Source organism: Chiloscyllium plagiosum, unplaced genomic scaffold, assembly GCF_037043375.1.
Source record: "Chiloscyllium plagiosum isolate Xiang-an unplaced genomic scaffold, Cpla_swu_hap1 HiC_scaffold_45, whole genome shotgun sequence".
Taxonomy (NCBI): Eukaryota; Metazoa; Chordata; class Chondrichthyes; order Orectolobiformes; family Hemiscylliidae; genus Chiloscyllium; species Chiloscyllium plagiosum.
This window is the reverse complement of record NW_028270183.1, coordinates 14,285,571-14,306,175: the sequence shown is the minus strand read 5'-3', so window position 1 is coordinate 14,306,175 and position 20,605 is coordinate 14,285,571. Positions and strand designations below refer to the sequence as shown.

Here is a 20,605-nt window from a genome sequence, read left to right as displayed (position 1 = left end):
ATCAGAGAGAGGGAGTAGGGAGTGTGCTGGGCTTATACCGAAGGAGTGTTTGCAGAACAAGATTGCAGAATGGGATTAGATCCAAAAAAGAAATTCCAGCTCATTTGTTTGCCATGTACAACCCCCTCTGCCTTCTCTCCCACCCATCCAAACCATGTTTGTGCTACGGGATGGATCACTTTCTGTCCAAGGATTCCCTCTGGCAAGAAACATGCTCCTTGTTAGATTCTGTTCCATACTGGAGCTTAAAAGGTTAAATTGCGAGGACGGTTTGGGAAAAACTTAACTATCATCCTCTGAATTTACAAGTCTGAAAGTGATCCAGTTGAGGTCTTCCAGATGATAAAGGGCTTTGATTTGAGTCGCTAGACAGATTTTATTTTCTCTCTCGGTGGGAGAGGCCAGGGACACTGGGGGATATCCTACAGTTCAAGCCAGGAATGAAATCCAGAGGCATTTTTCCACAGGCAATTCTGGGATACTCATCTCCCAAAAAGGTTGGGGCTGCTGTGGAAGAGCTGAAACTCAGAGCTGTGATTGATTCCTTTTTATAACATTGATGTGTCACGTAAGGGAAGGATTGTCTGTCTGTGGTCTAATTGAACAAAGAACAGGATTGAAGGGTTGAATGGCCTATTCCTGTGTTCATCTCAATCAGTCACAAGGAAATAAAGCATGTGGAAGGTGACGTGCCTGATTGAGAGCTTGGGCGTGGAGGATTAAGGGAGCTTTTGGCGCATACTCAAGCCAATTTAGTGCGGAATTCAAAAGAAAACCTCAATATTTTCTTGCTTCCCCAGTATCATGTTCACTGGGCTTGAGAGAAAAGTGTTCCAAATGACTTTTTTTTACAAAGGCGTTGTTGATTGACTGACTACCTGAAGAGACCTCTAGGAATATAGAGACAGGGCAGCAAGGTGGTTTGACATCTTTGGAGAAACTCAACTGGACTTGCTACATAAACACAGTGACTACAAGAGCAGGTCAGTGGCTAGGAATACTGCAGTGAGTAACTCACCTCCTGACTCCCCAAACCCTGTCCTCCACCTACAAGGCACAAGTCAGGAGTGTGATGGAATACTCCCCACTTGCCTGGATGGGTGCAGCTCCAACAACACTCGAGAAGCTTGACACCATCCAGGGTAAAGCAGCCTTTGGTACTGCATCCACTCCCTCCACCACTGGCGCTGTGTGTACTATCTACAAGATGCAGTGCAGACATTCACCAAGGATCCTTAGGCAGCACCTTCCAAAATCCACAACCACTCCTACCTAGAAGGACAAGGACAGCAGATACATGGGAGCACAACCAAATTCCCCTCCACGCCACTCGCTATCCTGAATTGGAAATACATTGCCGTTCCTTCAGTGTCGCTGGGTCAAAATGCTGGAATTCCCTCCCTAAGGTCATTGTGGGTCTACCTACAGTGCAGGGATTGCAAAAAGACGCTCGCCACCACCTTCTGAGGGAGCAACTAGGAAAGGCAATAAAAGCTGGGCCCAGCCAGCGATGCCCACATCCCACAAGTGAATCGAAAACATTATTAAAGATAAAGTAGGTCAATCCCTGATAGAATGGCAGAGCGGACTTTGACCCTACAGTTTCTCTAGTGTTCTGATCTTGGGCTTGAGGTGATTTGGCCGATGATCTCAGCTGCCCCCACAATCCAGTGTTAGATGAAACATTATCACATTAGAAATCCATCTGGGTGGAGGAACAACCATTTGAGTCCCATTTTAAAGTGGGGTGTGTTGTAGGGGCTGAGTGTTTTAGGGTGAGAATTGGAAGGGAAGCCCATGTATTGGAATAAATCACTCTCTACATCAGGGGCTGTCTGAAAAACTGCAGGGTCGATGCACCCGGAAGTGATTCTCTCCATCCAGCGAGAGTGCTGACCCTTGTTGCTGTGTAGGTCATTTTGTAATATCCTGTCCCAGGAATTGACCAAATTACTTCTGTTTCAGATGCTTCCAGAAGCGGATCTGACACCCCCTCGGGGGCCGAAAACACCAGGTAAGCCTTTGCTTCCATCTGACATGTGACCTCTTTGGGGGTGGACCGGGAGGCAGTGTCATAGCCGTTGACCGTCACTGGCCAGACTGGCATTCTGGAATTTTCCATCTCTCAGTGCAGAAGACAGCCATTGGGTCTGCTGACTGCAAAAGAGCAATAAGACCATAAAAGCACAAATTAGGCCATTCAGCCCATTGCATCTGCTCTGCCATTTGACACGGCTGATAGGTTTCTCAACCCCATTTTCTTGCTTTCTCCCTCGTAACCTTTTGATCCCCCTTGGCCATCGAGATAAGACGTAGGAGCAGAAATTGGACCATTTGGCCCATTGAGTCAAACACGCCACTCGTCCCAGACGGGATTATACCCACAATTCCTGGCTTAGGATGCCAGTGCCATAGCCACTTGGCTGTTCATTCACTAGTCCTCCCCTGGTGGGGAATTGAACCCCTCTCCGGCAGGACAAGTAGGATACTACCACTGACCTGCTGAGGACTACCGTGGCCCAGCATTTTGTCTTTTTATCCCTCCCCTCTTTTTATGAAAATAATTTCTTTTGAAATCATTAGAGGGTAAAATATTGTTTAGTGTGTGACATGGTAATTGAAGAGTCTGAAGTACAGGCCAAAAAGGCCTGTAACTTAAAGACCGGACGCCATGTTTTACTTGTCACATTTAGCTCTGTGTTTATTGCCCGTTCCCATGACAATGCAGTGAAGCGTTACCATTCTGGCCTTGTCCATTTGAATTTTGTCTGGTTTAGTTTCCAAGTGCAACATCCATCGAACTGTGCCCAAGTTCTGGTATCTATTAATGCCAGAGTGAAATGGAATATCAGCGATAGTGGAAACCGTCTATCATAGAATCTCCCACAGTGTTGAATCAGGCCATTTGGCCCAATGGGTCCACACACAGCAGCATCCCACCCAGACCCATCCCCCTTTATCCTTGTATTCCCCATGGCTAACTCTCCTAGCCTGCACATCCCTGAACACTATACGGGCAATTTTGGCATGGTCGAACTGCCTAACCTGCACATCTTTGGATTGTGGGAGGATACCGGCACACCCAGCAGAAACCCACGGCAGACACCGGGAGAGCGTGCAAGCTCCACACAGACAGTCGCCCGAGGCTGGAATCGAACCCAGGTCCCTGGGTGGAGAGGGAAGTATAAATAAATCCAAACGGTTAACATTGCCAAAGCCAGTCGTTTAGTTGAAATGTGCATAAAGTTTAGCATGAAGCTTCAAAGAGGGTCAAAGTTGGAGTGAAGTGGCAGCATTTCACAGTCCATATTTGATGTATTGAATGTAAAGAAATTGGGATTGTGGGTGTTTTTTTGTCGGGGGGGGATGTGTGGAGGAGGAGGTTAGGAAAAGAGTACATCTGAACACAGAGGAATCTTGAAACCCAAGTGTGTTTTGGGCAATATGTCGATGCCTGGGGAATACAGACTGCCCGTTACTGGGGGGGATGGGGGGGAGAGGAGTGTGCAGTATGTGACTGCGGGGGCTGAGGGGAAACTGTGTATCTGCTGCTTTGTCGAATTCCTACCGGCTGTGTTTTTGAAAATTGCATCTCACCCATGACCTGCAATTGCTCAGTGCTTCGTTCAACATAAATGTTATTGTAAAAACAGATGTCTCTCAAGTTACACATTCGCAGTGAGCTGAAAGAGCCTAGGAATTACTTCCAAATTGACAGCTCAATTTAAGCAGAAGCAAGTCATTGCAAGGCCCTATTTCCAGCCCCTCCTGAAATAAAAACAGGCAGTACTGGAAAGCTCAGCAGGTCTGGCAGTATCTGTCGACCGAGAGAGAGAGAGAGTGTTTGTGTTTTGAGTCCAATATGATTCCTTCAAAACAGCCTCTTGGTCTTTGATTTTACACCATCAGCCCCTTAAACAACAAATTGCTTTGACCTTTCTCGTTGAACTGGGCCAGTATCTGTTGTCCATCTGAGACCGGCTAGACTTTGGCACGATGTGGTTTTAAAATTAGATATGTGTCCATGCCCCATGTTGCCATGAACGGGAATCTGGTGAGAGTTGGCATTTGCTGCCCAAGCCTCGTCACCCCGCGAGGATGGCGATGGGTATTCTTGAACTAGCTGAGGCCTCTTGTGACACTCGCACAAGAGCTTCGGGTGAAAATTGTCATTTCTTCAGTGTCTCTTTGATGATGTGATCAAAGCCGGAGAACGTTACGGGCTTTTCACCCAACAACGCTCTTCTGTTTGGAAAAGGACATGCTCATTGAATGAATTCAGCTCGTTGTGTTGACGTTTATGGTGTGTCTAGTGCGTACTGTATTCGCAATTGGCTCGTTTTGACTGGCCTCCCAACTTTGCACCCTCTGCACGGTTTGAGCTCATACAGAGCTCTGCCCTTGGCCATGGGCATCAGCCCCTGCACCCGCTGACCCACTCAGGTTCAATCTCGCAGCACCACCTTCAATTTTAAGCCTCTAATCCTGGTGTGTTCCGATCCCTATCCCTGCAGTCTGCGTGCACCATCCTGTGCCCTGTAAATCTCGGGTGAACCTGATTTCCAAGTACGTTCTGTTCTGTTTCAGACCCATTCTGAGGAAGGACCCAAAACGTTAACTCCGATTCCTCTCCGCCAGACCTGCTGAGCAATTTCTGTTTTTGCTTCTGATTTCCAAGCTTCTCCTTCCCACCTCTCTCATTTCCCTCCCCCCCCACCCCACCCCCCCCCCCCCCACCCCATGCTAAGCTCTGGAATCCCCTCCCTAAGCGCCGATCACCTTCTCTTTAAGATGCTCAGTGGAGTGTTCCATCCCAGCGTCTCGTGATTTGGAAGTTGTGTTGTGAAGGCAGCAATAATCATTTTGCCCAGGCGGCTTAGTACCTGGTGAAGCTGTTGCTGACATGGTGGTTTATTGTGGTCACTGATTGTAAACTCTCTGCTTGTTTCAGTCGATTACCAGCATTCCTCCTGAAGCAGCCCTTCCTGCCTGTGATCCAACAAACGTCCCCTTCACAAAGCAGCTCAGGTAATGGGAGGTCTTTGATTAATGCGGATAAATGCGGGGTGTTGCATTCTGGTAAAATAAGCTAGGGCAGGGCCTGTACAATTAATGAAAAGGCCCTGGGTCATGTTGCAGATGTAGCCATGTCATGATCTAGCCGTTCAGGTCTTTGAAATTTGCGTCACATATGGGCAGGGTAGTTAAGGCGTTTAGCTTACCTTCATTGCTCAGACGTTTTTGAGTAATGGAGTTGGGACGTTATGTTGAGGTTGAACAGGACATTGGTGAGGCCTCTTCTGGAGCACTGTGTCCAGTCCTGGTCACCCTGTTATAGGGAGGGTATTATTAAACTGCAGAGGGTTCAGAAAAGATTTACCAGGATGTTACCGGGAATGGAGGGTGTGAGATATTAAAAATAGCCTGGAAAGGCTGGCATCTTTTTCACTGGAGCCGTAGGAGATTGGGGGTGACGTTATAGAGGTTTATAAAATCATGAGGGGCAGAGGTAAGGTGAACGGCAGGTGTCTTTTCCCTGGAGTGGGGGATTTCAAAATCAAAGGGCATGTTTTTAAGACGAGAGGCGAAAGTTTTTAAAAAGGACATGTGGGGCAATTTTTTTACCCAGTGAGTGGTTCACACGTGGAAGTGATGGATGAGGGTACAGTTTAAAAGACATTTGGATAAGTTCATGAGTGGGAAAGGTTTGGAGGGATATGGGTCAGGAGCAGGCAGGTGGGACTAGTTCATTTTGGGAACTAGTGGTGTGGTCGGTATGGACTGAAGGGTCTGTTTCCTTGCTGTTTGACTCTGACTCACTGCCAGGGACAGTGGACAAGGATCCACTGCAGATTCGAGTTTAATTTTCTGGGCAGCAGCCAAGGAGAAAAATGACCTGTTAATGTTATTATTTGAATAATGAGTTACTATCATTTTTATTCCATGAAGACTGACAGAGCGCGAAGCCCGTAGAGGCAATTGGCTGCAGGATAAAACTGCAGGAGTACAGCCAACTTTAGTCATGTAATTTTGGCAGTATAGACTAGATAGGCAGAAGAGCCTCTCCTATACTGGATGATTCCAGAGTTGGTGGTCCGGGCCTTAATGACCCATCAGTGGAAGCCAACTCTTGCTCTTTCTGGTCACAACTTGGGGGAAGAATTAAACAGCTTGCTCTTGGAAGGAGTTTCCTGTGTGTAAATGGGCTGTTGTGTTGCCCCATAGTAGATCAGTAATACACTACACTTGGAGAAGACCCTGAGATCAAACCAACTAGGTACAAATGCAATCCTAATCCTTTTCCTTTCCCAGTTGAAAACCGCAATTATCCAAAGCCTTTCCTCTGCTGCTCGGTCGCTGATTCCTGAAATCCGGGTGAAGTTACGGAGTGGTTTTCTCAGCGGGGCCTAACCTATCGTTGAGAATAATCCCATTTTCTAACACTGTGATTCTCCCAAATTGTAACTGAGCAGCCAGTGATGTTTGATGCTGTTTACTGAGTTTGCGTTATGTTTCATGTTTATCTGTTGTTGCAATGCCTGCAGTTCATTGATGAATAGAGTGCTGGAGTTAGCAGTGATTTCAGAAATCCATTTCATTGTGGCCCCCAGGCTGCTTGCAGCTATATTGTGACAGTTGACATGGTAAAATTGAATGGGGTGTGTTAACCAGGTGTCTACTATACTTCGAGAGGAATGCTCTTGACTCTCAAATGAGGAAATTCAAATCTCGCTTCATCACTGATGCTGCCTCAGTGAAGGACTGTGGTTTTGTCCAAAATGATGCTCTTCATTCCCGTGGTGGTGTTTGAACCTCCAACCTTCTGACTTGGATGAAATGTGTGCTACTGACTAACTGCATCCCTTTGCTCCTGACCTCATTACAACCTTGATCCACGCATGGACCAAACAGCTGAAGGCTGGAAGAGAGGTGGCAGGGACCATCCTTGACTGTGTGTGGCATCAAGACCGTCCAACAGAGCAGGAGCTGGTTGGGGGATGGTAGGAGACACTAAGTGTTGGAGTCATGGCTGGCACAAAAGATGGTTGTGGTTGTTGGAGGTCAGTCATCTCAGCTCCAGGACATGTCTGCAGGAGTTCCTCGGGATAGTGTCCCAGGACCAACTATCTTCATCAGTGACCTTCCTTCCATCATAAGGAGATATGCAATGTTCAGCACCATTCACCACTCCTAAGTAGTCCATGTTCAACTGCAACAAGATCTGGCCACCAGTCTGGTTTGCGCTGGTATGTGGCACAAAAATGTTAATTGCTACTTAAGTCCCAGGGTCGAGAGTGTGGTGCTGGAAAAGCCCGGCAGGTCAGGCAGCATCGAAGGAGCAGGAGAATCAACGTTTTGGGCATAAGCCATTCATCAGGAATGAGGCTTTTGAGCTGGAGGGTGCTGAGTGATAAATGGGAGGAGTGGGTGGGGTGGGGGGGATGGTAGCTGTTGAGAAAGCGATAGGTGGATGAAGGTGAGGGAGAAGGTGAAAAGTTGGGGGTGGTGGAGGTGGAGTGGATAGACGGGAAAGGTGATGGACAGGTCAGGAGGGCGGTGCTGAATGGAGGCTTGGGACTGGGATAATGTGGGGGGAGGGGCAACGAGGATATGGGTGAAATCCACATTGATCCCGTGTGGTTGGAGGGTCCCAAGGCGGAATATGAGGCGTTTCTCCTCCAGACGTCGGGTGGTAACGGTTTGGCAGTGGAGGAGGCCAGGACCTTCATGTCCTTGGTAGAGTTGGTGGGGGGGGGAGTGGGGGTTTAGTTGAAGGGTTCAGCCACACGGCGGTGGGGTTGGTTGGTGCGGTTGTCCCAGAGATGTTCTCTAAAACGATCTTCAAGAAGGTGTCCTGTCCATCGGGGAGACAGGACCTCCTGACCTGTCCATCACCTTTCCCATCTATCCACTCCACCACATCCCCCCCCCCCCCCAACCTATCACCTTGTGCCTCACCTTCATCTACCTATCACTTTCTTAGTTGCTTTCCCCCCCAACACCCCCCTCCCATATATCACTCAGCCCCCACCACCCCCCCGACCCACAAGCCTCATTCCTGATGAAGGGCTTTTTGCCCGAAACGTCGATTCTCCTGCTCCTCGGATGCTGCCTGACCTGCTGTACTTTTCCAGCACCACACTCGCGACTCTGATCTCCAGTATCTGCAGTCCTCATTTTCCCTACTGAAGTCCCAGGCAATGACCAACTCTGACAAGAGCGAATTTAACCATCTGCCCATGTCATACAGAGACATTACTGTCACTGAATCCCTCTCTGTGGGTTACCATTACTAGAAATTGAACTGAACTTGCTACATCAATAATGGTGGTGTAATAATAGACAGGAGAAGGTCAGAGAGTGGGCATACTGCAATAACTCATCACCTGACACCTCAAGGCAAGTCAGGAGTGGGAAGGAATACTCCCCACTTGCCCTGGATGGTGTAGCTCCAACAAACACTCAAGAAGCTTGACACTATCCAGGAGAAAGCAGTCTGCTTGATTGGCACCACATCCACGCATGCTCAATCCCTCCACCACCAACACTCAGTAGCAGCAGTATGTACTAGATGTGCTGCAGAGATTCGCCAACACTCCTTGAACAGCACCTTCCAAACCCATGACCACTTCCATTGGAAGGACAAGAGCAGCAGATACATAGGAACACCACTCGCTGCAAGTTCCCCTCTGAGGCCACTCACCATCCTGACTTGGAAATATGTCACCGTTCACTCGGTGTTGCTGGGTCAAAATCCTGGAATTCCCTCCCTAAGGGCATTATGGGGGTATCTCCCACCCCGTGGATTTTGCAGATCACGAAAGCAGCTCACTGCCAATTCTCCAGGGCAACTGGAGCTGGGGAACAAATCCCGTGAAAGAATAAAGTTTAAAGTTCCAGGCTGATTCTCCAAACGATGTGGTCCTCCAAGTTTAGAGTCAGACGTGGGGCTAATCCACATCAAAATATTGTTAGTCACTGCCTGTCCCACATCACACAACCTCTCCCACTGTCAGTACACCCTTTGCACTGTAGAAAGAAATTTGACTTGAAGCATCTTATTCTGTGGAGGAGTTGGTACCTGACAGTCAGGGTGGTGCGGTCTGTGTGTGCGTGTTGACAATTCTAACCTTTTCTGTGGTTGCAGTTTGTCATTACAGCAGCTCAATTGAATTACCTTTGCTACTCGCTATTAACTCTCCATTATTCTATAATTACAACCTTGTATTATGGTCTTCCACACCCACGGAAAACACTCTGCAACAATTGAGCAAACCAAAAAAAACAAAGTTACATGACTAACAACCTGATGATGACATCTTTTTCTTTTGACTGCATGAGTGAGTTCTGCTTGGTTATGCCAGCTATGTATAACGCAACATTCACAACCTAAGACCAAAAAGCTTAACATCTTTGCTCACTCTTTTTTCCCCCCCCACCACATAATTTGTCTTCCTGTGTTCATGTCTTCACCGAAACCTTGTTTAGAATGTGTCGATCTACAATTACAGTCTTACATGGGCCGTGTTTGTAATGTGTGTGTCTCTTTGTGTATAAATCAGACATTTTTAAATAAGGAAATACCAAACAATGATTAGAATGAATGCCTTTAGTAGAGACTAAATTATGTTTCCATGATCTGATCTAATTATTGCTTCCTGGCATTCAATACTGCAGGAGATTGTCTGGTATCTGATAAGAACTATACAATGTATCTATACTTCTCCCCTCCAACGTAAAGAAATATTTGTGTTTGTTAAGCATTTTTCCCAAACACCAAAGCATCAACTAATATTGCTGTTGTTGTAATGCAGGAAGCAGCCATTTTGTGTTTTACTCTGTTTGATGTGACATTGAGGGATTGGCCAGTTTCTTCAAAATGCTATTCTGGGATCTTTCTGTTCAGTCAGGTCAAAAGAGAAGAAGCTCTTGTCTGAAATAAGATGTAGCTTATTGCATTAATGCATCAGTATAGCAGAAAGGGATGACTGGTTTCTGATGCAGAGTGATGCCAACAGCATGGGTTCAAGTCCCACACTGGCTGAGGTTACCATGAGGTAATCTGAGGTGTGGTAACACTTGGGTTAAACCACCAACTGTTGTCTGTTAACTGAGTTAACTGTTTAACTGAGAGCGCAGTATGGTCTTGACATGGCACTGGCCTGTCGGTCTTGATGTTTGGCGTACGTGTGTGTACTAAAGACCAGTGAGACCTCGAACCAAGAGGTGAGAGTACCTCCAACTGTGCCCCAGTTTGAGTTTGACAGGAACTTGCCTGACAAAGCTGCAGGATGAGTAAATGTGCGCTCTGTGCCATGTTGTGTTGTTCCTCACACTTTTTTTTTTGTTTTGTGTTTGGTGGGATGTGAACTTAATATCTTTTGCAAGGATGCGAATGAAAGTCAACTCAACTGGATGTTGAAGTGATTAGTTCTCCATTGGAGACACAAGTCAGCAGCCCTGAGATGACATCCCTGCTCCAACCAGACCCACATCTATTGTGTGAAGATGGGAAGTCTGATACCTGTCTGCAAAGTAGTGATGGCTGAAAACTATTGCCTTTCTTAATGACTGCGTTTTACTTTGAAAAGTTTCTTCAAAGAAGCTAGAACTGTTGGAGACAGTGTGTTTTGGCACAATTATAATAATCTCTTTGAACATATTAAAGGGAGACCTGTTCTTGTTTAAAGCTAGTGTGTGGTCCTTATATTTTGATAAGCAATGGTTTTTGAGTGTTGGGATAGGACTGTAAAAGCATCAGCCTACGAAGATAATTGAACTGTTGCCATGGTTCCCCCTCCTCCCCCCACTCTATTAAGGAAATCTGTTAATATTTGTTAGCACTTTTTCCCCCTTTACTTCACCCACAGAGTATTCAGATTCCAGTCTGCTCCAAACTCTGACCAAGGCCAGTTACACTTGGAGCAGAGAACTGTATGGCACAGGAACAGGCCCTTCGGCCCACAGTGTCATGCTGGACATGACACCAAATTAAACTAATCCTTTATGTCTGCCCTTTGGTCCATATCACTCCATTTCTTGCCATATTCGTGTGCTTATCTAAAAGTCCCTCAAATGGCCCTATCATATTTTCCCCAACTCCTCATGGTTTGTGCCAAAAACCTGAAACTAAGGTTGCCTTTCCAGACAGGCAGAGCACAGAGAGAGCAGCCTGGCATCGCCCAGCTCTCTCACTGTCGTGCCATAGACTCGCACCACTGCCGACCTTTTGAAAGGTATATAAGGTATATTTGATGCTGTCATCTCCCTTTGTAAATTGGTATCTTGAAAAGCGAGACCTGTGTGGGAGAGAGAAGTCACCTGGTAGCCTAAAGAAAAGAAGCTCTTGTCTTAAGTAAGGTGTTGTTTATTGCCTTCATGCATTGGGATAGCAGAAAGGGGTGGCTGGTTTGTGATGCAGAGTATGCCAGTTCCCACGCCAGCTGAGGTTACCATGAGAGACACTTCTCAACCTCTCCCCTTGCCTGAGACAGCTGCCAGTTGTCTCTCCAATGACAGAGAGCAGCCTTATCATCAGCTAAGACTACGATGACTACCATTTTTCCTGACAAAAGGCTTATGCTTGAAACGTCGACTCTGCTGCTCCTCGGATGCTGCCTGACCTGCTGTGCTTTTCCAGCGCCACATTTTTTAACTCTGACTCTCCAGCATCTGCAGTCCTCAATTTTTCCCTGTATAATAGACCTTGTTACTGGCAGATACCATGATAGCAAGTCTAACTCTTTCAAGAGCTAGAACTATTCTGTCTTTAAGTCTGTATGGTGCGATCATATTGGCTGGTGCTTAATGCACTCCTCAGCAATAGCCCCCTGAATTGATTTAGCTTTATCGTCACCTGTACTCTCATGAGTACAGTTACAAGTCTACAAGTTGCCACTTACAGTGCCATATTGGGTACAGAGGAACCTAGGGACAGGTACAAATTGTCTTGAGTACAAACTCTTAGGGAAGAAATAAAAAGTTTAGCATTGCAGGTATTCAAACGTACAAAATCTCAGTAATAACTTAGAAAGAAAAATGAAATAAAATGTTCAGGATAACAGTTGTTCCAAGAAAAAAAGTAATTGAGAGAAAAGATTTTAAGACCGAGTGTAAATTTCTGAGTTGTCCACCATATACACCAGCTGGACAGTAGCCATTTGGAATGACGTACAGGGTGCAGAAGTGACCATTTTTGTCAAAGTTTTGATATTTTGTGTCCCACAGCCAGATCTTTACTGATCTGCAATATGGCCGCTGCCTGTGAGGAAGGGAACATTTCCAGTGTTCCTTTTGGTTACTGCCCAGTTGCCACTGGCACCAGGTTAGCCAAATTGGGTTGGGCTTCATTGCAGCAATCCCATTGGCTGGTAGAGGGTCAGTTGATGTGTGCCTGAACATTGAGCCAAAAAGGTCAACATTTGAGCTGTTCCTCTGTTTGAATGTAAGTGTTAACCTGTATTTCTTGTGGTGGTACTGACTTGATGGGCTGAAGGGCCTCTTCTCTGGTGGCTGACTCTATGACCCTGATTTCTCTTCAGGTCCTCTGAATCACTCTACCTCAATGTCGCAAGTTGATTTCTTTGGAAAGGCGTGGACGAAGAAACAACTGAAGAGGTAAAGTTTTGGAGAGAGGAACAAGCGATAATGAAGACTGTGTGATGGAGCCTGTTCTGCAGGTCTGATCACTACTGGTGGGGGTTGGAGGGGGCAGGGTGCAGGGGAGGTGGGCGGGGAAGGGAAGGGTGGTGGTGGGGGAAAAGGGAAGGGGGAGAGGTTGCTCAAGTTGGATGATACCACCTTAATGGTTACATGCGCAACTATCTATGATTCAGTATTAGTACGCATGGCATGAACACTGACACAATAATCTTTGGCAGACCAAGTGCAGTGTTTCCATCTGAGTGGAACTGTTGAGAGGATTGTCTGATGGCTGCTCTTGCCAATGCGAGGGCAATGCCCAGGGATATTCATAGAATCCCTACAGACCATTCGGCCCATTGCGTCCACCCAGATCCTACAAAGGAGGCTCCATCGAGTCCCACCCAGATCCACCTACCTTCTCTGTCACTGCACTTCCCATGCTAAGCCACTTAGCCTGCACATCCCTGGATGTTATGGGGCAATTTACCATGGCCGTTCCATTCTAACCTGCCCATCTTTGGACTGTGGGAGGAAACCGGAGCACCCGGAGGAAACCCACGCAGACACAGGGAGAACGTGCAAACTCCACACAGAAGGTCGCCTGAGGTTGGATTGGAACCCTTGTTCCTGGCGCTGCTAACCACTGAGCTACCGTGATGTTCATCATTGCCAGTGCCAGTGTGCTGGTGTAGAGGAGTCTAATAGCCTTCCCTCATTAGCTTTTCCTTGTGCATTCCGATATCCTGCAGCACCTCGTGCAATTCCTGACAGTGTAAACGTTCCAGGAAATCTTCCGATTGCACTTTACATTGCTGCTTGGCTTTGACCTTTCCAATTCCAGGTGCGCATTCAAACTGCTGCTCCTTAAATACATGGCAAGGAGTAGGATAGCCGTTAGATTTATTGCCACTTCAAACAGCAACTGTTTGTCAACAGCGATCCCTTCCTTTTGTTTTCCTGAAGATTAATCAGCGTCATGGTTGAGAGGCTCCCAAACATCCCTTGTGTTTTATTCTCACTGTTTTTTCAGTGAAGAATTGATTCAGATATCCCCCACTCAACACATTTTGAGTCATAGAGGTGTACAGCACAGAAACAGATCTTTTGGTCCAACCCGTCCATGCCGACCAGATATCCCAACCCAATCTATCCCACCTGCCAGCACCCGGCCCATATCCCTCCAAACCTTTCCTATTCATATACCCATCCAGATGCCTTTTAAATGTTGTAATTGTACCAGCCTCCACCACTTCCTCTGGCAGCTTATTCCATCCACGCACCACCCTCTGTGTGAAAAAGTTGCCTCTTAGTTCCTGTTTATATCTTTCCCCTTGCACCCTAAACCTACGCCCTCTCGTTTTTCACTCCCCTACCCTGAGGATAAAAGACCTTGTTTGTTCATCCTACCTGTGCCCCTCGTGATTTTATTAACCTCTATAAGGTCACCCCTCAGCCTCCGACGCTCCAGGGAAAACAGCCCCAGCCTGTACAGCCTCTTCCTATAGCTCAAACCCTCCAACCCTGGAAACACCCTTGTAAATCTTTTCTGAACCCTTTCAAATTTAACAACATCCTTCCAATAGCAGGGAGACCCAGAATTGAGCACAGAATTGAACTTTCAAGAAATTGTAATTTCAAGAAAATCTCCTCGTTCCCACCACGCAATCCGGTATGGTCAGGTGACTTTCTTTGCAACTGCTCTGTCCCCCATTTCAAATTTGAACCTCCGGCAGTGCCAGTGTCAGGTACAGTCAGCAAACTGAAACCTAGTTTTGTGCGAGTGAGAGCACTGGGTGCTGGGTGTGACGTTGCTGTTGCCACTTATTCATGGATTGAGGGAACGAATGAAATTTTGCTGGGTCCCAGTGTCATTCAGCACAGGAACGGATTTCTGTAGCTTGTTCCTCGCGATTGTGAGGCAGGTGTGTAGTCGCTTTTCAATCTGACTCTTTCTCTGATGTTACGGAGGGTTATTGAGATTCCCTGCACATCTGCCCCCATGGGAAATGGTCTACTTTGGCGTACAGAAGAAAACAGAGCACCAGCCCAGACCTAAGTGTTTGGCGTGTCTTTCTAAATTAAGCTGCTTCACTCAGCGCAGGAGAGCGTCTCCTGGTCAGTTTTTCAAATATAAAACCAGGAATTGAATTTACCGATTTTTTTGGGGGAAGGGAGAGGTGAAGTTAAGTCCAAAAAATGGATCAAGGGTTAAGTTACAAGCAGAGATGAACTCTGAGAGGGGATCCAGGGAAAACAGAACTGGGGGCAGCAGTGGGCCATTCAGTCCCTTTAACCTGTCCTATCATTGAATGCGATTGTGGCTGATTTCATCAAGGCCTCAACTCCATTTTCCTGCCTGCTCGCCATAAGGTTTTAACCTCTTTATTGATTACAAATCTCTAACTTTACTCCATGTCCCCCGGCATCCACTGACTGTGGGGAGTTAGCACGTTCTCCCCGTGTCTGCGTGGGTTTCCTCCAGGTGCTCTGGTTTTCTCCCATGACCCCAAGCTGCACAGATTAGGGCAGATTGGCCATGCTAAATTTTACATAGTATCCAGGCTCGGTGGATCAGCCATGGGGAATTAATGGGATAGGGCCAGGGTGGGATGTTCTTCAGAGGGTCGGTGCAGACTCAATGGGCCAAATGGCCTCTTTCTGCCCCGTAGAGATTCCATGGCACGCCCTTAGCTTTTAACACAGGACTTTGATAAAACATGATACTCATTGCTCTCTCGCTTTCTTTCTCTCTCTTTCTTTCTCTAAGACCATTGTCCCAAGCAGTGTCCTTCAGCATTCCCTTTGGATTGGACAGCGACGTGGACATTGTCATGGGGAATCCGGTCGGATTGATGAGGTCGGTGAGCTCCGACAGCCTGAGCTCCAACACCTACCGGTCTCACAGCTGCCTACCGCGGGCTGCTGACAACCAGGAGCCGGGGAGCGAGAACGGGCCTGTCGCGTCTCCCAGAGCAGCCAGGAAGGCCTCGCCGTTGGCGAACAAGATGGCCGAGAGCGAACGTCAGCCACCGGTTGAAAACGGGGTGGTTGGCGACCACAACAACTGTGCGGAGCTGCCGACCATCGAAGAAGCGCTGCAGATAATCCACAACACTGACAAGCTGGAGCCCAGACTCCGTCCCGAGGGCGCACCAGATGGCTTCTTCCTTCACCGGCCTGATCTGTCCGAAGATTTCCTAAAGCCCGAGGGCGGCCAGTCCAAACTTGACCTCCATCCTCCCTATCCACCGGCAGACACACCCCAGGAGAGCGGGCTCCTCCCCCCCTCTGAGGACCGAGTGAGTGGCAGAGCCGCTTCGTCTGAAGATGGCAACTTCTCCCGGGACGACGACTCCGTCCTCAGGGACAACAGCTTGGAGTCGGACGGTGAGGACTCTTCGAGGCCGGCCCAGGAGGAGAAGGACTACGCCAGCAAGGACGAGTGCACGTCCTGCCTCAGCTCCCTCAGCTCACAGGCTGAGAGCGTGGCGTCGTCCGGCTCGGGCGTGAAGATGACCAACTTCGCCGAGCGCAAGATGAAGAAGATGAGCAGCGCGCCGGACTCCAAGTCGAGCAGCTCGCAGAAGACGACGCCGGACAGCTCCGAGCTCAACGACCAGCAGATGGCGACGTGGGCTCAGAGGCCCGACGACAGCCCCAGCCAAAACCAGGCTCTGGCCTCTGAGATGACCCAGCTGGGGATCCGGTTGGAGGAGAAACGGCGAGCGATCGAGGCGCAGAAGAAGCGGATTGAGGCCATCTTCGCCAAGCACCGGCAGAGGCTGGGCAAGAGCGCGTTCCTGCAGCTGAAGAGGAAGGAGGAAGGCGGGGAGCGGGAGAATGGAGTGTCGGCGGATGAGGACAGGAGGAAGCTCTCCCTGGAGGAGAGGTTGTCGAGAATTGAGGACGAGGAGGAAAACGAAAGCCCAATACAGCCCGAGTTCAAGGACCGGGGTGGCCAGGCGTTGGATAAAGACCGTGAGACAGGCCCCGGCGGGAACCTTGGGGAGAAAGATGCCAAACCGAGACGGCCGGAGTCTCCAAGGGAGCCAGAGGTGGACGCGGACATGGGCGAGTACAACAACGCCGTGGCTAAGCTTAACTCGGCGCTGTCCTCGCTGCAGCTCGACATGCAGCGCCTGGCCCAGCAACAGGAGAGTCTGATGGAGAGGAAGAACGTGCAGGCTTGGGTGATCCCGGTTCCCAAAGCCTCCTCTCAGAGGCCGCCCCGCTCAGCTGAGTTCTCCTCTCCCTCGCCCTCGCGCAAGCCGGTTTCCTCCGGGACACGCTCCCCCCAGTCCGGCCCCAAGAAGGTGTCCGGAGCGGCGACCGCAGCTCCACCCAAGAGCCCCAGGCACTCCCGGCCCGCTGAGCTGAAGATCACGCCGCTGACCCGCGTGCTCACTCCTCCGCAGAGCGTGGACTCCTTGCCCCACCTGCGCAAGTTCTCGCCCAGCCAGGTCACCGTCCAGACCAAGTCTTCCATCTGCTTCGGCGAGGACAGCGAGGAGGAGCAGCAGGACCTCAGCGTGAGGTCCAAGCCACGTCCGCTGGGGCCCGTGGTGAGCTGCAGCCTAGCAGAAGGGCCCCTGGAACCTGACAGGCCGACCCCTGACCTGGAGAGCGAGGGTAACCTCAGGCCTGTGGGGCCTGTCGTCGCCCGGAAAGCGGAGGAGCAGCCCGACAGCAGCAAGAAGGACAGTTCATCTGCCGTCAAAAGGACTAGTTTGATTGAGATACCGCTCTCCTCTTTGAGAGGCCACGAGGAAGGTGAGGACGGGCCAGAGAACGCCAACGAATCAGTGAGTGATCCCCCAGGCGACGCTGAGCAGAGGTCTGTTGGTTTCTTCTTCAAGGTTGGTGAACTTTTGCTTTGATCCTGGTCACGTTATCAATCTCCTCCCTCTCGCTAGAAACGCAGTCCAGTCGCCACCGTTCATTCAAAATGGCCTCCTTGTGTGTGAGGCATGAGTGTACTTTTTGGACTCCGTGTCGAGGGCAAGCTAGGCCCCTCCTTCAACCATTTGCAGACCCCTCTGACCAAACCAGTTTTGGTCACCATACGGGCGGCGCAGTAGCTCAGTGGTTGGCACTGCTGCCTCGCGGCGCCAGGGACCCAAGTTCAATTCCAGCCTCGGGACGACTGTGTGGAGTTTGCGCATTCTCCCCGAGCCTGCGTAGGTTCCTCTGAGTGTTCCCATTTCCTCCCACAATCCAAAGATGTGCAGGCTAGGGTGGATTGGCCACGGGAAATTACCCACAGTGTTCAGGGATGTGTAAGTTAGGTGCATTAGTCAGGGGTAAATGTAGAGTAATGGGTTTAATGAATGGGTCTGGGTGGGTTACTCTTTGGCCCAACAAGTCCACACTGACCCTTCAAAGGGCCTGTTTCCACACTGTAGGGATTCTATGATTCTTATCCGAGTATCCCTCTACATGTAACTCGGGTATCAAATTGTTTGTCGGTCGTTTCGGACTGCCTAAGGGGTTGTATAAATGCACGTTGTTGTTACAATGCTTGAGTTTAGTGGGTTGTCAGCGTCTGGCCCATTGAGCCTCTCCAATCTCCCACCCGAACCCATGACCCAATGAGCTGTTGGATATCTGTCAGGATCCCCCCATGGCCCAAACATGAGGAGATGGTGTGAGCTGTGACCACCGAGGAGTTCCAGAGTTTGGAGCCTTTTGGGGAGTTGAAGGCTCAGCCGCTAATGGTGCCGGAATTGGGGATATTGGCCAGGCTGGGGGACAACTGTGACACGAAGTATCTGAAAACTATGTTGGTGGGTGTGAGTGGAAGTACATGTGAATGGAAACCTGGAATAGACTGGAATTCGGAAATACTTATGGAATGTCAACGTGTTGATATCTAGTGGTTCAGGTGGCTACTTGGGGTGAAAAGCTGTTGGTGAAGGCCACCATAACAGGGGAGGGACTAAAGCAGGATGACTAAACCTAACGTCTTATCTATCATTTTAATCAAGCTTTTTAGACGTGTTATGACACATTTCTGGAGAAAGTGGACTTGGACCTCCTGGCTCAGAGATGGGGACAGTACCACTGCACCATGTGTACTCTATCCATATATTCAGTCCAGACAAGTGGTATTTTGATTTGGTTCATTTTGTTGAATGTAATTCTTGTTTTCATTGGTGAGAGCATTAAATGCAGGAATTGGGACATCATGCTGAGGTTGTAGAGGACATTGGTGAGGCCTCTTTTGGAATCCTGTGTCCAGTTCCAGTTACCCTGCGATAAAAAGGATATTATTAAATTGGAAAGGGTGCAGAAAAGATTTACAAGGATGTTGCCAGGCCTGGATAGTTGAGTTATAGGGAGGTGCTGGACTAGCAGGGACCTTTTTCTCTGGAGCGTCAGAGGCTGAGGGGTAACCTTTACAGAGGTTTATAAAATTAGGAGGGGCATGGAGAGGGTGAATAGCCGAGGTCTTTTCCCCCAGGGTAGGGGAGTCCAAAACTAGAGGGCATAGGTTTAAGGAGAGACCAGAAAACTTTAAAAGGGACCTAAGGGGTGGTACGTGTATGGAATGAGCTGCCAGAGGAAGTGGTGGAGGCTGGTACAATTACAGCATTTAAAAGGCATTTGGATGAGCATATGAATAGGAAGGGCTTAGAGGGATATGAGCCAAATGCAGGGACTGGTTTAGTTTGGGAACATGGACGGTGTGGATGAGTTGGACTGAAGAGTCTGTTTCTGTGCTGTATGACACGGTCGGTCAGGCCAGCTCTGTAATTACTAATTTTGATTTTGAGAAAACGTGATTGAACAGCATTGCCAGAAATGTTGACCTTTTCCAGTTGCAAGTGAAGACCAGTTTCAAATTGGGTACAATCCAGGGTGTGGTTGGCGATTAGAAGTTTGTGAACGTACCATCTCGTGATCACCCAACCTTGAGTAGGGACCAACTCCTTATCTCTGATTGGTGGGCGTTGGACACAAGGGTGACCTGGGTCATACCATTTGACCACTAATGAGCAATCGTTTGTTGGAATCTACTTTGTTTTCAGCAAGTCCTCGCAAACTGCCAAGTGGAAGCCCCTCTGTCATAGGACAGAACAGGAGACCAATTGGCCCATCGGGCCTGTGCCAGCCCTTCGAAAATGAGATTTAATTTGTCCGACTCGCTCTCGTTCCCTTCCCAGTCCCTGCAAATGGTTGTTATTCAAATATATATTGTCCACCATCCTCTTCGGGCTTTGCATTCCCACCTGCCTCAGAAAAACTAACCCCCTTAGCTTTCTCCACTTTTGCCACTTATACTGAATCAGTACTGGCTGGTCAAATGGGAAAAATATGTGACTGATCAATGGGGTTTCTGTTATACAGGATTTAATTATTTGAACGGTTTATCCCATAATACGAAAATAACAAGGTGATTTGAAAATGTTGGCTTGGTGAATAGAAAGTGCAAATTAATAAATGCTTTAAGAATGCTGACTAACAGTACTAGTGGTACCTACTCTATTTGTAAACCAGGACTATTTTTTTTAACACCATTATCATTGTGTCAGCCTTATCCCAGTGGGTAGTGCCTGCATCTCTGACTCAGGTCGTGGGTTCAAATCCCACACAGAAGAGAAAGAAAGATGAACATTTGAATAGCACCTTTAGCGACACAGGGGTGGGGGTTGGAGTGTTGAAGTCAGTTGGCTCAGTGGGCTGAGGATGGTTGCTTCCCTATAAAGAGCGATGCCGACAGCGGGGGGTTCGATTCCCACACCAGCTGAGGTTACCACAACGGACACTCCTTTGCAACCTCTCCCCTCACTGAGACGCAGTTACCCTCTGGTTAAACCACTACCTGTCGTCTCTCAGTAAGGAGAGTGAGAAAGCGAGCAAGCCCTATGGTCATGTGGGGTGATAGTGAGCTTATCTTCGGGTGGTTTAACTATGCTGGATCACCAAGGGAGTGCTAACCTGGGGGGGTGGGGGGAGTGGA

The 20,605-nt window shown here is 48.6% G+C and overlaps 1 protein-coding gene across 1 annotated transcript in view; it reads left to right on the top strand.

Annotated features, from left to right (window-relative positions):
- Nucleotides 1-20,605, top strand: part of camsap3 (calmodulin regulated spectrin-associated protein family, member 3) — a 208,174-nt gene that overhangs the window by 158,903 nt on the left and 28,666 nt on the right. The window contains exons 10-13 of the mRNA XM_087983177.1: nt 1,966-2,014; nt 4,952-5,028; nt 12,543-12,618; nt 15,413-17,501. Coding sequence (XP_087839303.1) covers nt 1,966-2,014; nt 4,952-5,028; nt 12,543-12,618; nt 15,413-17,501 — 2,291 coding nt within the window. The remainder of the gene's footprint in view (nt 1-1,965; nt 2,015-4,951; nt 5,029-12,542; nt 12,619-15,412; nt 17,502-20,605) is intronic.